Raw genomic sequence first — 18,710 nt, 5'->3', positions numbered from 1 at the left:
TAGAACGAGAGTTTGAGTTTTTAACTGGACAGTGTAAATTGGACATTAATTCTAGATCAGGGCGAAAGCAATTTTTAGAGTTAATTAAATTCTAATCTTTTTCAAAAAGTATTTTTAAAGGTTGAATGTGAGGACGAGAGTTAAGCATTTGAATTTAATTATATAATCTAAGTCAACAGAGCGAGAGTTTGAGACAAGGATGTTTAAACGTTTAGTGTTTTCTTAAAAAGAGTTTCTACGGATTCTATTGTTTTCAAAAAGTGATTTTGGACTTAACTAATAAGTGACAGCTACGTTAATATAAAATCATAGTTTATTCAACAGAGCGAGAGTTTGAGAAAAGGCTTTTAATCAATAGTGTCTACTGAAAAGATTTATTTTAAAACCAAGAAACCAACGAAGAATTGATTCCCTAATTACGACGAACTACATACCGATATCCGCTTAATTAATATTTAATTTAGATCTTATTTTAGTTTTAACTTTTCCCCCAAACAATCAAAGTATTATCCGCCTTAGCTTTACGAAGTAACCTTAGAAAACGGTATATCGATTCATAAGTCCCTGTGGGATCGATATCTTTTAAAACTACGCGATAGAACTGTGCACTTGCAGTTTGTACCCCAAATTCGACTCATTAAGTCGCGATCAGGTACATAGACATAGAGTTGTAAGACTCTAGCGAGTATAATAATAAAAAAAAACAATTTTTAGGGTTTCCCTTATTAAAATAATAAAACATTTTTGTAAATAAATAAATAATTAAACAATTAATAAATATCAAGCAAACATCTTTAAGCACACACTAATCCTAGAAGTAAAGGAGGATCCCATTGAGTATAATAGAGGTAAGGGGTGCCTAACACCTTCCCCTTAGTTAACTGACTCCCGAACCTTGCATTTTACCCTTTGTTCATAGGTTTTATCATTATTTCGATGTTCCTTAGAAACAGATAAAGGATGGTAGTGACTCTGTCATTTTTCCAACCGTGACACTTTGGATAGACTAGTGATCTATTCATCGTACGTCACATCATTTCAATAATGACGTTGATTTCAAAACTCATAGAAGCATTGCATTAAAACTACCATTTTTGAATAAATAATTTTATCTTCAATTTAACACTTAGCATCAAGGAAGTTCCAACAATGAACAATCAACGAGGAATTCGATCATTTGTGGAGGACCTAAGTTGGGGAAAACCATCTAAGGACCCTGTTGACCAGGGGTAAGCAGTCAAAAGACACCATGGCCAGGGGAAAATCCGTCAAAAGATCAGTCAACCTAGAGTAAATAATTTTAAGATTAAGTCAATCTAGGGTAATCACTTCAAGGCATGGTAAATCCCTCAAAGAATCGGTTAATCAAGAGCATCCTGCTTCGAAGCTCGAAACACTAGGGCAAGCGATATTAAAATTATATTATGGTAAGGTTGCTTCCAAATATCCTCTAAAGGCAAATATCTCTAGAGATCCAACAGACCAGGGCAAGGTATGTTACAAAAGGATAAGTCATCTTCATACCTTCAAGTTGCCCAAGCGAGACACTGTCGTACATTAGCAAGCATTTAGTCCAAAACGAGCGTCGAGGAATTATGCCAGCATAACATCTTCTTGATGGGAAACTTGTTGCAAGAACCCTTCTTAGTATTAAGCGTTAAAATAGTTGAATTGTCCTTATGCATTGACATCAATCATGTTTGCATGCATTCGTATTACTCTTGCATCAAATCATGGATTTCATCTTGTGTATTATGGCGCCACCCCTATATTAAAAATCCAACCTTGTTTGGTACCTCAAAGTCAAGTTCTTGTCTGACAGTTACTTTCAAATCCATTTCTCGTTTAGAAGTTACTATTGGAATCTAGTTCCTGTCTGGTAGCCAGTTCTCGTCTAGTAATTTAGTTTTTCAAACCAGTTCTCGTTTGGTAGCCTATCCAGTTCTTATCTGGTGGCTTAATTTTTAAGTCACTTATCATCTGACAATCTTTCACTAGTTCTCGTCTGATAGACTAAATCAAATTCAGTTCCCGTCTGGTAGTCAGTGCTTGTATAATGGTTAAATTAAATCCAGTTCTTATTTGGAAGTCAAGTTTCAAATCTAGTTTGTGTCTGATAGCCAGTTCCCATCTGGTGGCTTAATATTTCAAGGTCAGTTCTCGTCTGGCAGTTAAACCATTTCTAGTTCCCATCTGGCAATTAATATTCAATCCAGTTCATGTCTGGTGGTCACATTTCAAAGTTCAAAATTCATTTGGCAAACATATCCATTAATCCATTGCAATATTGACCATGCGCATCATCACATAAATTGTTGTCATGTATTAATCATGTCGCTTCACTCGAGCATATCATGCAACACATAAGCACATTACTCATCATGCATATAACATACATGCCTAAGCCTCATCCATGGTTCAATAATCTATTAAGGAAGTTTAGTGTAATCCTCAGTAAAACCAAGAGTTATTCTCAGAGAAGACTTAGGTCTTCATTGCAAATTACAAAAAAAAAAGATGTTCAGAAGACATGACAATAATGGTATTGATCTTCAAGACGAGGTTCTTCCCCAATGAAGTGATTGATACTTCCCCAAGTGAGCTATAGTGTCTACAGAATTATTACCCGATTTCCCCAGTAGATATCTTCCTACAGAGTTTCCTCTAGAATTTTCTCCAGTAAAGCTTCACGAGCTCCCCAGATAAGTTCCATTTTAGCATGATTCCTTATTAAGGTATCCCCAACAACATTATCCTCAGTAAGTCCATATGATATATTTGTCTAAGATAGACATCTCTTCATAAGGATATCTCAATTTAACAATCTCCCTAGTGAGTCTAATGGAGATCTCTTGATAATAGAGATGAGTAACTATATTCACATACTAGATTAGTCGAATACATATGAAAAAGGTTAATGAAATCTAATCCTGATATGTTTCTTTACCTATTAATTTTTGAAGCATTTATCATTGTTGCATTTTATTGAAATTGTTTCTTTTCACAATTAAAACCATTTTGAACCCTTCCTTAAAATAGTATTAATTATGGAACGACAGTGATATCACACTAATCCCTGTGGAGACGATACAAAATACTTACCCTATCGAAAGTGTTTCAACACAGGTCCCCTGGGCGTTTATTCCCCAGAGAGTCTTTTGCATATCCCTAACATATTTACTTTCATCCAAGAGTAGCTGGATGCATTCTCTTCAGCCAAGAGCAATTGGATACATTTGTTGCATATATTTATATTCAACCAAGAGTAGTTGGATACTATATATGCACATATTTTCTTTCAGCCAAGAGTAGCTAGATGCAAGGTCTTACACCAAGAGTAGTTGGATGTGATTAGTTTCAGCCACGAGCAGCCGAATATGACATCTTCAGCTAAGAGCATCTAAATATGATCATTTTCTTCTCCAGGAGAGTCTGCCTAAAATGAAGAATGTTTAAAGAATAGATGAACATAATACTTTGTAATAAATCCACCCCTTGTAAAGTTGTCTAACATGTTTGTTGGGATCTACCGTCAACAAGAAATGGCAGAACATGATCAATCAACGCTAGAAAAATCTACCGTCAGTCAAGAGCAACTGAACATGATTTTCTAATCCCCAGAGAAATCTATTGTGAGTTAAGAGCACATGAAAAAGATTCTCCATTTCTTAGAAGAATCTACTATCAGTCAAGAGCAACTGAGGACGATCTTCTAATCCATTGAGGAGTCCATTTTCAGTCATGAGCAACTGAATTTGGTTTCCCAAAGCATTTTTCATCATCCGATGATTAATAAATTAAGAGTATTTCTTAATCTCAGCGCATCTACTCACTATTTCATGATTAAGAAATCAAGATTATTTCCTAATCCTATTTAATTTCATTTGATGGTTAGGAAATCAAGAGTATTTCTTAGTCCTATTCATTGGTAATATCTGAAGATTAAGGAGTCAAAAGTATTTCTTAGTTTCAATGCGTTCATCCATCCATTTGATGATTAGGAAATCAAAAGTATTTCCTAATCTTAGTGCATCCATTCATATCACTTGATGATCAAGAAATTAAGAGTATTTATTAATCTCAATATATTTCATTCATAGTTCATCAACATCATATCCCTTACATCAGAGGGCAAAATTTGGGTTTGTTTAATATTTAAACTATCTTTCACTATGACGATTTGAAGACAAGAGTTATTCATATCCTCTAGTTAAATATGTTTAAATATGGGCAATTGTCATACCCTAATTTCCCCCCAAGCATTCATCCATACGATGATTAAGGAGTCAAGAGTACTTCTTAACCTCTGTTCATTCATTTATATCATTTGATGATTAAGAAGTTAAGAGTATTTCTTAATCCCAGTATACATAATTCATTTTCATGTGATGATTAAGAAATCAAGAGTATTTCTTAATCTCTTTGTCTTCATTCATAACCATAACATATCATTTCCTCGTACAAGAGGACAACATTTGGGTATGTTTGATATTTAAACTATCTTTCACCATGATGATTTGAAGACAAGAGTTCTTCATATCTTGCAGTTAAAGATATTTAAATAGGGGCAGCTGTTACACCCAAAATTTTCCTTTTAGATCGATAAATCGATCATTCATCAAGACATTTGTATCATCTACATAGCATAACGTACATTCATCTTGCATAATGCCTGAAATGTCGACCAAAATAAATTTTCAAATCTATAGACAAACCGGTTGAACTGATTCTCAAATGTACATAAAATTAGTGAGCGAAATTTTTTAAAATCGAGATTGCATACATCAATTTCATTGATCTACGATTCACGTAGTTTACAATGGCGTGCTCGTTTTATTTTTTTCGACTTCTTTTATGGTCACATTTTGATCAGCCTGAGTCTTTTCAACCAAACATTTTTCACTTAAAAATTTGATCAAAATATGTCTATTTTCTAGAGGTTTATTTTGCTCTAATCATTTTAGTGCATTCATTTTAATTTTTCGAGCATTTTGCGCCCAATATTTATACATTTTGAGTCCTTTTATTTTGTTTTTCCGTCAAAATGTCCGAGATAATTAAATAGAATTAATTATATTTTCATTTTGATTTCATTTTGGTTATTTTAAAGAGTTTGATTTTATTTGATTTAGTTAGTTTTAATTCTTTTTATCACTAAATAATAGTCAAAAGGGTAGTTTTGAAAATTATTAAATTCAAAACGCCTAAAATATCATGTATTGTTGTGTTGAAAATTGGAGAGGAACAGACCAATAATAATGATCTCTTTCTCTAAATATGGACGGACTCAATAAAAAGAGAGGTTGACAATATAACGTTTGGTTAATCTCTTCTTTTTCATTTGGCACGTTGCAACCAAACTGAAGGAGAATTGCCATCCAAGGCGCAGCGGAATTTAAAAATTTCTCCATTTAGTGATCCTTACGAATGGGCATGATCAGTGATAGAATCATTACCTCTTGTGGTGATTCAAACCTTTGGTGCAGATCTCTTGTAACGATCAAAACCTTGGATACAAATCCACGGGGCGATCACGAACGTTGAACGATGACAACGTCTCTACTCAGTCCACACGAACGGATTCCTTCAATCGCAGTGCTAGCTGTTATGAATGAAGGCTTTGAGTGAGAGAAAGAGAGATACGAAATTCCAACTCTTCAGTTGTGTTGTATTCCCATACAATGCTTCTGCACAAGAGTTCTATTTATAGAACCACTTGTGTGGGCTTCAAGCCAAAAAGCCCACTTAAGTGCATTTTGCCCATATCTCATAATATGCCAAAATCACTTAAGTATTTGGTACCTTACCATATTTCTTATTCTACTTAAGGGCACCATACATTACGGTATTCCTTAATTACTCTATCTCTCATCAATCCGTCCTTTGTGTGTGACCCTGTAGGTTTTTGCAACGTTGGCAATTATATTAAATCACGCATTTAACATAATAAACAGTGAGTGGTATCTAGCAACATATCACTGCTACCCAAGACACGAAAATGTCATGTGATATGACAAAACCTCCTGTGATAATAATTATGTGTATAATTACCCCTTTGCCCTTATGTCTATATTGAACACAAGGTATAGACCGTGTCATCCTTGTCCAGTTCAATATTGGGCCCATAGACATTTATCCTGTTACGCATGATGGGCAAATTCCATCTAGGTCACTCATGTCCCTCAGTATGCTTCGTGGAGTACCCATCAACTGTCTTTATGGTTATCCAGTTACGGACAATGTTGGATCAGCAATAAAGCACTCGACTCTACATCTAGGATCCATAGTGGTTTCAGGTCGAAGAGTGGTATACACTATTATCACCATAAGAATAACTTATGACACTTTGCATAACTTTCTATATAGTATTCTCATAGCGGGTCAATCCGGTATAAATATTACTCTTAATATTCATACCTATGTTTAAGACTTGATAACTCTTTATCCATGATCCATGAGATGTGATCATCAGTCTACAAACATAATAGCCTTAATGCTTTAATGTTATCCCACTTCACACTAAAGCTTGACTATGGTTACTTTAAGAATAATGTCCTTATGTTTAATGTGCTCTCATGATTAAGTCACACTTAATACATTAAACGGACTATCTATTCCAGGGACTTTTTTAATCAACCATAATAAAGAAAAAGCATTTTTATTAATTAATAAATAATTCGATACAAGTACCAAAAGTATTGGCCTCTAGGGCTTACACCAACACAAACAACCATAAACCACTTCTTAAACCTCTGTTTTAAAACAACATTGCACATTTATCTTCTCCATACAACCATCTCTTTCTTCAATAACCTACACAATAACATGCATAAACAAAACAAAACCCCTCTCATTTTTTTAAAATCAATTCAACCTTCTTCTACTGTTGAAAAACTTCAACACACACAAGCCATCAAAACACCATAAACATTCTTCATACAAACCATAATACCACATGAACATTTTCACTTTCCATGTAGTCTCTCTCAAATAAGTTGAAAGGAAGTAGAAAAAGAGAGTTTCAATGGAAAGGACACGAGATACACTTCATCATAACCACACAACCACCACCATCATCGATGAAATCCGACCAAGTCGTTGCCCTGACCTGTTCCGCACACACCATCTCTAGCTATTCCGCATCATGTCGACCATTATACAATTGCACTTCATTCACCATAAATTTGGTACCCCTTTTGTTCTCTTGTTTTGATGTTTAATCATTTTTATGTGTGTAGATTATTGGTGTGTTAGAGATGTAAGATTGATTGATTTTATTATTTTTTTGGTATCCATGAATTTGATTGGTGAGATTTTGAATGTTTGAGTGGAAAAAAAGGAGAAAAAAAAGAGAGCAAAGGAAGAATAATGTGAATGAGAGAGGAAGAGGATTTGTGTTTTTGTTTCTTTTGCCTTGCCAGGTGTCAGTGAGTGATTAGTGGATTGCCTTTTTTGGAAATATTTGACCAACAACAATGGTGGTGCGCCTCCCCTTGTATCAGTGTAGTCATGTTTGATTTTTTTGTTTCTAATTTTTTTTTGGTATTATTATCACTAAATTAGGGTTTTAGTATTTATTTGTGTTGGGCCCAATTGATTTTGATGTTTACACTCCCTATTCATGTATGCACCCTTGTTCTATTTTTATTTTTTATTTTTATTTTATTAGTAAATTAGCAGTTAAGTAGTTTATTAGATTTTAAATAATTAGTTTATTATTAGATTTAATTAATCATTTGCTTTTTGATAATGAGATTTATTGGATTAGTCGACTTTCATTTGCTTAGTTGATTTAATTAGGTTATTTTATTCATGTTCATATCGTGCATGTAAATAATCACATTAACATCGAGCAAGTTTCATAAGTCAAACCATTTTCGCCGACGCGAGTGCTTGATCCAACGTCGAGTATCTCTTCTGCTTAATTCAAATTCTTTTGTAAATCAACTTCAAACACGTGATCCAATGTCAGTTCATCCATTTTCAAAATCATTTTCATAATAAACTGGAATAAAGAAGAAGATGATCAGGTTTAGACCTCTTCCCTTCCCAAATACTTGAATATTATTGTAGAGCTTATTGTTTGGGTATTTGTCTTCCTAACATGATAAGTAAACGAAGCTTGATTCGTCTTAAATTTTTCCTTAATAACTTTTGGATGAAAAAAGAGTGATTGGGCTTAGTCCTATCCCTTTTCAGGTATTTGAATACTATTTTGAGCTCACTGTCCAAATACTTGTCTCCATCTAAAATTAACTCAACTCATCAAACCTCTTTTTTTCTCCCGTATACGACTTTGAAAACCTTTTTAAGAAACGAGCATGCTTTATCAATTTCGATGCAAAGCAAACAAATACTTCAGTCACCAAGAGCGAGCAACAAGTAAAGGTGTAACAGCTCAAATGCTATCTAAGCAACACTCTTTAAAATAAATCAAAAAACAATTATATTTTTACAATGAACTACGTAGCCTTGAGTTCTCCATTGCACCTAGAGATACGTAGGAGCAGGATTTTCAAATCTTATCAGGCACCCTAATAAAAAACTTAGGTCTAGTTCATTTCTTTTAACACACTAATAAAAAACCAAAAAGACATTTTCTTTCTTTCTCTTTTTCTCGCTCAATAAATAGAAGACCGCGAACTAACATCACGGTAACACTCGATCATGAAACTAACTAAATGGGTCCCATTGAGTACAACGAATGTGAAAGGTGCTAATACCTTCCCCTTGCATAACTGAATCCCAAACTCGATCTGGTTGCGACGGCCATTTCCCTTAGCTTTAGCAAGTTTTATTCGATATTTTCTCATTCCTTTGGAATAAATAAAGATCGATGGCGACTCTGTTGTTATTTCGAGCGTGCGACACGCTCGTGGTATTTTTTGCATCGTGACAACTACATTCATCCTTCTCATTATAACTCACTTAACCTCACATGAACCTCACTCCCTCACACGATTTTAGAAACAATCAGACACAATTTCTTCTCAATTTTCACACGCTTTTTACATATCAGATGCTCACCAATTTAACCTAAATCTAGCTTATAAAACCTCATATAATTGCTTCACTCAGCAACCACACACACATTGAGAAAGCCACCACTCACCCTGATAAAACTTCAAATCTGCAACCACAAAGTTCTTCAAAACCTTCACCCAAATCTCTTCCTCTATAGCTTGTTAGAGCTTCACATTGAAGCTCTAAACAAGTTTGAGCTAAACTCCTTAAGACCTTCAGCAACAACTCGACACATCATAGCAGAGAAGTATACGATAAAAATAAAAAATTAGAAGGAGTTAAGTGTAGAAGAAGAAAGCAGAGAAAAAGAGGAGAGAGTTAAGAATAAGTTACCTATATTTTATCAACCCGCAAGAGTTCAAAACAATCGCTGGAGCTCTATTTTGGTACCTCCACAGTTCTTTTTTCCATATTTTCTGCTTGCTAAATCTTGATTTATGCTTGAATATGTATTCCCCCATGTTATCTCCTCTTAATTATTGGTGTATGAACCATATCAACAATTTTTTTTGTTAGGATTCATGAAACTATGGGTTCGATTTGGGTGTTTTGATGTTGTTTTTGTTGATTTCAAGCACAAATTCATGTTTAGGGGAAGAAAAGAGGCAGGACTTATGTTTATACTTTTTGATTTTGATGAAATTTAGAGAAATATGGGTTTTGGATTGAAGAACATTCATGAAGTTCATGATGTTCTTCATAGGTTTGTGTAAATTTGTTGGTTTGATCTGAAATATAATATAAAAGTGTGTGTTTGTGTGTTTGTGTGTTTGTGAGGAAGAAAGGTGTGTGAGTGTGTGTGTGTGTGTTGTTTGACGATATGCCTAGATCTAGATGGGGTGAATATATCATAAGTTTAAAATTTGAACCAAAATTGGTTTGAAACTGTTTATAGCGAGGAAGCAAGTTCCAAAAAATTTCTGGATCAAAAATCATCTAACCGAACCTAGTATCAAAAAGCTCGGATATGCGTAAAGGTGTCAATGTAATGATAATATATCACAAGTCAATTAACAACAACTAATCACAACTAGTTTTAATATAATACAATAGGAAAAGTCTATCTCCAATGAACAAAACAACAAAAAATTTAGTCAAGTAATTTGTCAAACACTTAGTGTGCGATCAACAATGTTTGAAACTTTATGTAGTGTTTGTTGTTCTTAGAAATCCAATCACAACCAAATGGTTTGTGATCTACACAACAACACAAATTTCAAAACGCATTCAAAAATTATGATCCAAATAATATTGATCGAATGATCAGTGCAATTGACAATTTGCAAACCACAAAATAAAAGAGATAGAGAAAAAGAGAGAGTACATAAGGATTTGCTTAGACAGTTTCCCAATCAACCTCACTATGGGTATGTCTGCCTTTAATTCAAATTCGAATTGAGATATTATAATAAATCTTACTTTGCAAAATGTGTGTATACAAGAGCTGAAGAACTCGAACTCTACAAACCCTAAGTTTGATGTTGACTATACCACCTCCAAAAGCCTTGATCAAAGATTGATCAAGTAACCAATAATGCTGCTTCAATTCACATGTTCTTGCTACTTCCTTGCAAGGCACTCCTTGTCTCAAGTTTTTCATCCGGTTGAATTAATCCCAAGCTCACACTTGTTGAAACCTAAGATTTTCTAACACAATCCATCGTCTCACGCTAATCCCATGCAAGGCACCCCTTGTTCCAAGCCTTTCACTCGATCGGATTCGGATTGCACAATCTTGTCCAAAACCTTCAAACCCTAAGAGATATTGAAGGAAAACCCCTACTCAGTTTTCTGATTTTAATCCCTCAAAGTTCTCAATCTAATATTCTTGTTACAACAAACCTAATTGTATGTTATCAACACTAATCTAGATGGCTCCCAATCAAAAAATGATTATGTGTAGTTTGATTGCGTGTATGCATAAATGAAGTTGAAGATGATGAGAATGCTTTAAAATCCTGGATTCATGTAGGTTTTACTCACTCTAGAAACCTTACTAGAGCATGTTGGATGTATGAAGTATTTATATACATGGATGATTTAGGGCAAAAAGGAATGCAAAGGACTTGAGAAAAATATGAATTTTTGAAAAAAATACATCGCATAGGTCGACCTATAAAAGTCATGTGTTGACATGTTCGATGCATAAGTTGATTTGTCTAAGGTCATGTGTTGACCTATGAATGTTATACGCTCTCTATGTGTCGACCTGAAGAGTCGGCACATGAAATAGAAGGTACATGCTTTAATGCTGCAGCATATGTGTCTACCTATAGAATGCATGTGTCGACCTATAGTCAAGAAATATTTTCCATAGTTCGACCTATATACGTATCTGTCGACCTGTAGGTCGCCTATAATTCCATGTGTCGACCTGTAATGCCATTTTTCACAAAAAAAATAATTTTTCATGCATGTTTGATGCATGAGACCTTTTCTAAGTTGTTTCCAAATGTTTTTATGCTTCCTAATGTTAAGATGCACATAGAGAATCAGAGGATATCGTCTAATATACGTTAATGCTAAAGTATCCTAGTTTTGACATCATACAAAACATATCTAACAGAAGTTGTACTCACATACTCCTCCTTTTTTTATCATGGAAAAACTTGAGATGACACGTTTTCAATCTAAAGCTCCCCCTGAATATATGCATCCTAACTTCATCTTGCTTCTCCCCCTTTGACAACATCAAAAAGAAATGAAGCAATTCACGAGAAGCATCTAAAATCACGCATAAACCAATATAACATACAAAGGCGATTTGCAAAGATAATATCATCAATACGACATCACTCACATAGAATGATTTGTATATTGATTTTTTTTCCTAAACATAAATAAAAGAAAATAATGCAACAATAGAACATACTTGTCACAACTTATGCCAAATAACATAACACAAACATGAAAAATGAAGGATACAATGTAATAAAAAACTCTTGAGTTGCTACAAAAACGATACGATTACGTGACATATGCCTTTGGTGCTCTCGAAATGTTGCACCCTCATATGCTCTAGCAAGGCGATAAAACAATATACCGCCACTCAAACCAAAAACAGAGATGAAAACATAACAATGACAATAGATAATAAGCCAATAGATAACAAGTTCAATCACAATTCATGAGACAATAGATAACAAGCCAATGCACCAACTATATATTTTCAAGCATGAAGAAGATAAACATAAAGTCACTATAAGCATATAAATTGGCATACATCAATTAGACATTTTTAGAAGTGAACATTCATGAACTATCTTATACATCAAGAATATCAATCATTCAAAATATAACAGCATGCAAAAGGAAAATCTTACACATAAAAGGGAAAATGGAACAATAGTATCTTGCTTATGAATTGATGAAGAATGAACTTTTATGTAATATAACTTCCAAAGAAGGTTAGAAAAACAAAACCTATATATAAAATCCATTCGACAAATCATATTTGGACAAGATTTGAGATGTTAAGAATCCCCAATTCCCTTTGAATGTTGAAAAATGGTTCGGTCGCAAGTGGTTTTGTAAAAATATCTGCAAGTTGATTTTTACTATCAACATGCTCAAATACGACATTGTCTTTCTCAACATGAACGCGTAGGAAGTGGTGACGAATCTCAATATGTTTAGTACGATAATGTAGCACCGAATTTTTGGTTAGATTAATGGCACTAGTGTTTATGCATATAATAGGAATACATTGTAGTTTAATAAAAAATCAAGTAGTTGTTGTTTACGCTACAAAATTTGAGCACAACAATTATCGGCTGCTACGTATTATGCCTCAGTAGTTGACGAAGCAACGAAAACCTGTTTCTTGATATGCCAACCAACTAACCGAGCTTAACAATGCTCAAACAATTCATAAAAGTTAAAGATTCAAAATCTGCAGCTTAACATCATCAAAACAAGTTTTTACACCTAATTAAGGCTTATCGCGAGTTACCCGCCATGGGCATGAAACCCTCCCTCAACATCAAAACCCATAGCGACATGGTCACCATGACGATGGTGCTCGCCATTGACATGCACATAGCTGAATTTGTCATCCTAGATATACTTACCATAACTTATAATCATTCAACACAACATATACTCACAAATCATTCAAACATGACAATTCATTGGCACTATCATGATGTAGCTATATGCATTATTTTTCCAATGCTTTAAACCACACCTGAATTCGAGTTCTGAAACTCAAGCTATGACCAAAATCGTATTTACACCCATTTAAGGCTCATGGCGGGTTACCCGTCATGGCCATAACGTCTGTCATGGACATGTAGAATGCATAATTACGTTTTCTGCTATGGAGTTCACTTTGGAACTCCGATTTTCCATTCCAGGTACTCAAATCAAACAGAAAAAAAAGAGAATCAATATATTAACATGACCCAACCTATATCTATAAGTTAATAAGCATGGTCATCAGTTATTCACCACTTTTATCATGATTCAAGACCCTAAAAAGTCAACAATGGTGAAAACATATTAACACATCAAAACATAAACTACTCCAAACACATGTACACAAATTTCATCATGAAAAACAGATCATAACACCAATTCAATACCAAATTTTAGATTTGCATACAAACGCAATAAAACATGCATTATCAAATTAAATATTTTAAAAAATACTTGTGATATTTTTTTCTACAAAGTAAAATACTTCTAACTCAAAAAAAAAACATAATGCACCGTGACCTTTAATTTTAAAGTGCCATTTTAAACTACTTCTAAATTTGTTTTTTAAACTACCACTTTAAAAATAACTTTTTTTAAATATTGTACCATTTATATAATTTAATTTGTATCCTTTTATATTATTTTTGACTTTATTATTATTATTAACTATTTTTAAGATTTTAAATATGCCTATTTATTAGTATTGCATTTTCCAAAAGCAAAACCTTTAGTATTCCTTTTTAGATTTTAGGTTTTAGAGAACTTCCTTCATCCTTCATATTACGTATTTTCAGTCTTTGTTCTTTATTCTGAATAAAAAAACTTTAACTCTTTCTTCCAGATTCAACAATTTTTTTCAATAGAGGTAAATATTATTATTCTCATCATCTGATTGTTTTAGTAGCTTTGTCATTTTTACTGTGTTCTGAACATGTTGAATATGTTCTCCCTGTATATAATGAACTATAACTCTGTTATGAGGATTTTATTTATTTTCTTTGTTTTGTATATGTTCTTTCTGAATCTATTTTTCTTGGTTTGAACTAAATATATAACTCTGTTATGAGAATTTTTTTATTATGTTCTATTTAAAAATTTTAATGATTTTTTTAATGGAACTTGTGGTTTTATTTATTTTTCTATTGTAGATATGTCATACAGTACCTCACTTGAATCATTGGGAGATTCACAATCACCACCAAAAGATGGAGAAGAGTGTTTAAATGTATTGAATCCTATCATTGATTTAAATGCAAATACTAATGAAGAACCACTAACAAATGAATCAACACCGGCAAATGAAGTTGTGAATGAAGAAAATGTTGAGAGCAGTGACATTGTTATTCAAAAGTCCAAGAGGAAGAAAACTTCTCTAGTTTGGGATCACTTCAAAAAAGTGGAATTAAAGAATGGAAAAAATGGCAATGTATACACTGTAAAAACAATTATTCTGTTGTTGCTAGTGGATCAACCAGTCATTTGATGAGGCATTTAAAACAAACATGTCATGTTTACAAGAAGCTAGTAGCACAACAAAAAAAATTAAACTTTCAGCCAGCAAAAAGCAAGATTGATGAGAAGCTTTCTGGACCACTACTAATGAATTCAGGAGGTAAATATGACCATGAAAGACAACGAGAAGCCACCGCACATTGGATTATGATGCATGAACGTGCATTTAGTATTGTTGAGGAAGAAGGTTTTCATTTTATGATGAAGTGTTCTAATATTTCATATGAGAAAATTAGTCGGAAGACACTGAAGAATGATTGTATTGCTGTTTATGAAGCTGAAAGAAAAAAGTTGAAGTCTACTTTAAGGACAGTAAATAAGATTTGTTTGACCACTGATTTATGGAAGTCACAAAATCAGAAGATAGAATACATGGTGTTAACTGGCCATTTCATTGATGTTGACTGGATTTTGCAGGAACGCATTCTTAGTTTTGTTCATGTTCCTCCTCCTCGGCGTGGTATTGGTATTGCTGATGCTATCTTAAAATGTCTTAAAGATTGGGGTATTGAAAATAAAATATTTAGCGTGTCAGTGGATAATGCACATTACAACGATAGATGTTTGAAAGAGTTAAAAGTTCTGATTTTAAGGCACCGGAAATTAGTGTTAGATGGAAAGTTATTTCATGTGCGTTGTTGTGCGCATCTACTAAATTTGCTTGTTCGAGATGGTATTGGGAAAATAGCAAAAATAGTTGAAGACGTGCGTGAAAGTGTGAAGTTCATCAATCAGTCTGAAGCAAGGTTGCAAACATTCTCACAAATAGTTCAACAACTAAAGCTTGGTGGTAAAAAATTAATTCTTGATTGCCCTACTCGTTGGAACTCCACCTATCAAATGTTGTCAGTTGCAATGCAGTTCAAAGAAGTCTTCCCTCGTTTTCAAGATCGAGAACCAAGCTATACGACTCTTCCAGATGATGATGATTGGGAAAAGGTTGAAAAAGTTTCCAAGTTGCTAGAGGTATTTAATGTTGTTACAAATATTATTTCAGGTAGTGAATATCCAACTGCTAACTTATATCTTGCTGAGGTATTTCGAATCAAACTAGTTTTAGATCAAGCTATCCAAGATGAATATGATTTTATGAAAGAAATGGAAAAAGCGATGAAGGGAATGACAAATATTGGAGCCAATGTAATCTTGTTATGTCGCTTGCTTCTGTTTTGGACCCTAGGATCAAAATGATGGGGGTTAACATGTGTTTTCCCTTAATTTATCCAGAAGTTGAAGCTAGAAAAAATATAGAAAATGTGCGTATCACGCTTGATGATATGTATAAAGAGTATGCTGATATACTTAGTGAGCATAGTGAAGAAGGATCTAGTAGAAGTGGTGTTGATCAAAATGGGCTTATTTTGGAGTCACAAAAATCCTCAGGGTGGTCATTGTTAATGAATTATGTCGAAGAACAACAAGCAATTCCTGCTGTAAAATCTGAAATTGAAGAGTATTTGAATGAGCCAACTTACAAACCTAAAGATAACGGCCATATGTCATTTTGTGCCTTGGAATGATGGAAATTGAATTGTGGAAAATATAGAGTGTTGTCCCATAGGTGGAGCAAGTGCAAACAGAAATTACATTACTCCCTTGATGATAAATAGAGAGATATCAATGTAGGTGAGTGAGATTGTTGTATAATTAACTGTGTATTTAGTCTCTATTACTTGTTAGTTGTTAGCATCTCATACAATTAATAGGGTGTTTAAACCATACCAGTGTTGTAACATAAATCTAGAAATTTCATGAATTTAAAAAGAATTAATCATTTAAAGTACTGCTATTTGTTATATATGAGGAACTAGTATTGTGTTAATTGTGATATATTTAAAAGGTAGCTGCAATGTATATTAATTTGTGAGCTTTAATATGGTGTTCAAACCATACCAATGTTGTAACATAAATCTAGAAATTTCATGAATTTAAAAAGAATTGATTTAAGGTACTGCTATTTGTGATATATGAAGTACTGATATTTGTGATATATTTTAAAGGTACTGCTATTTGTGATATATTTAAAATGAATTTATTTATAGAAGTAATTGATTTAGCATAGCATACCATGATCATGTTGTGTTGGTATTCTGATATATGAATTTAATTGGCTTAAAAATTATCCTCTTCCATCTTGCAAGTTATCCTTTCCTTACTAGCTATGACAGTAAATCAGTTGACAGTTGGTGTAATGAAGATTGAAGTTGAATAATCATTTTGTGATGGGAATGTATCAATTTCTAATAGTTTTTGTTGTACTATTTTATTATATTTGTAATAGATTTTGAATTAGACTTTTAAATTTATCTCTTGAAAGCTTTATTTTGTTTTAATATTTTCCCTTTAAAAAGAATAATTTAAAATGTCAAATATAATAAAAAAATTTAAACTTTAAAAAATGACTTTTTAGTCCGTGAAATAAACAAACTGAACCTAACGAACTGAACCTAACGAGTTGAACCGAGTTGTTCAAGAACTTAAAATGAGTCGAGTTCGAGCTTAAAAAAATTTGTGTCGAACTCGAGTCGAGTTTCGAGTTAAACCAATTCTTTTCGAGTCGAGTCGAGCTGACGACGGGTTCGACTCGACTCGACTCATTTCCAGCCCTAATAATCATACAAACCTATTGGAGGTTAAAGACTCATCAACTCTACCCCTTTAGCAATCTGAATCTAAACTGGTTTGATTGAGTCTTCTTCCTTAAACTCTAAGTTTTTCCTCTCTTCTTAGTCTTCTAGCCTTTTCCTCTCCAACTCTGTTTTTACGTACTGATAGAAATCCCCTAAACATAGGTTATCTCTTAGTCTTATATATTTAGGGTAATCTATTGATAATAATAATAATTTCATCTTTCGCTACCAATTACTCTTACTCTTTCCTCCCCTTTATTCTCTTAATTTACAATTCAGCCTGAAACCTTCTATTTCTTATTTTAGTTAAATAAATCTAATAAAACACTATTATTTTAATTATTAAAATAATTTCTAATTATCTTGGAAAAACTCTAGTTACTCTCTACACCCCCACCTCAAGGTCACACACCTTCATCCCCTAAACCAATTCAATTATCATACATAATAATTAAATTAAAAGATAAATAAATCAATTAAAATAATAACTCAAAAACTGGGGTGTTACATTTCTCATGATCAGAACATCACCAATACCTTCAGCATATAAGGTATTATCGTTTGCAAATTTTACCTTGTTCTTCGGCGAGGGATTGATGTTGATAAACCCATCTTTCCTTCCAGTCATGTGCGATGAATAACCTGAGTCGAGATACCATTAATCTCTGAATCTTTCTTCTTCTTTTGTTGTGACCATTATCATCACTTCGTCTTCTGTAAGCTTTACATCACTTTCTTGATCTTTCTTGCCTCCTCGACATTGACTTGTATAAAGACCAACTTTTGACAATTGTAGCATTGAATACGACTTTCATCAGGTTTTCTTCCATCGCCTCTTCCTCTAGCTGCACCACCACCTCTGTGATTTCCTTGGTTAGAAGATTGTCTTTGTTTCGATGAACTACCTTCTTGATGGTTTTCTCTACCATTCGAGTTATTGTAACTTCCTCTGCCATTACTACCATTCCATCTTCCTTTGTCTTTCTTAGTCGATTGAGCTTACAAAGCCACGTAAGTCTTCAACTTACTTGCATTTCTTTCAACCATTCTTTGTTCATGAGATTCAAGAGTCCCTTTAAGCACTTCTTTTGTAATACTTGACAAATCCTTCGATTCTTCTATGGCTCCTACCACATGATCGAACTTTGGAGCCAGCGACATCAAAATCTTTGGCACTACATATTTTGTTGTCAACACTCCTCCATACGTTTTGATTTTATTCACCAATTTTGTTACTCTGGTGAAGAAATAAGTCACGCTTTCATTAACTTCCATATTGTCATACCCCAATTTTGTCCGGACATTTTAAAATTTTCATAAATTCGATTTTAATTTCAGTTTGCATCA

General features: G+C 33.4%; 1 protein-coding gene across 1 annotated transcript; it reads left to right on the top strand.

Moving 5' to 3' along the window:
- Positions 1-14,371: 14,371 nt before the first annotated feature.
- LOC127096269 (zinc finger BED domain-containing protein RICESLEEPER 2) lies at positions 14,372-15,924 on the top strand. The gene is made up of 2 exons (XM_051034862.1): positions 14,372-14,656; positions 14,776-15,924. The coding sequence occupies exons 1-2, from the start codon at positions 14,372-14,374 to the stop codon at positions 15,922-15,924; spliced, it is 1,434 nt and encodes a 477-aa protein (XP_050890819.1).
- The last annotated feature ends 2,786 nt before the right edge of the window (positions 15,925-18,710 follow it).

This window comes from Lathyrus oleraceus, chromosome 6 (assembly GCF_024323335.1).
Source record: "Lathyrus oleraceus cultivar Zhongwan6 chromosome 6, CAAS_Psat_ZW6_1.0, whole genome shotgun sequence".
Taxonomy (NCBI): Eukaryota; Viridiplantae; Streptophyta; class Magnoliopsida; order Fabales; family Fabaceae; genus Lathyrus; species Lathyrus oleraceus.
This window is presented reverse-complemented; position numbering and strand designations above follow the sequence as displayed.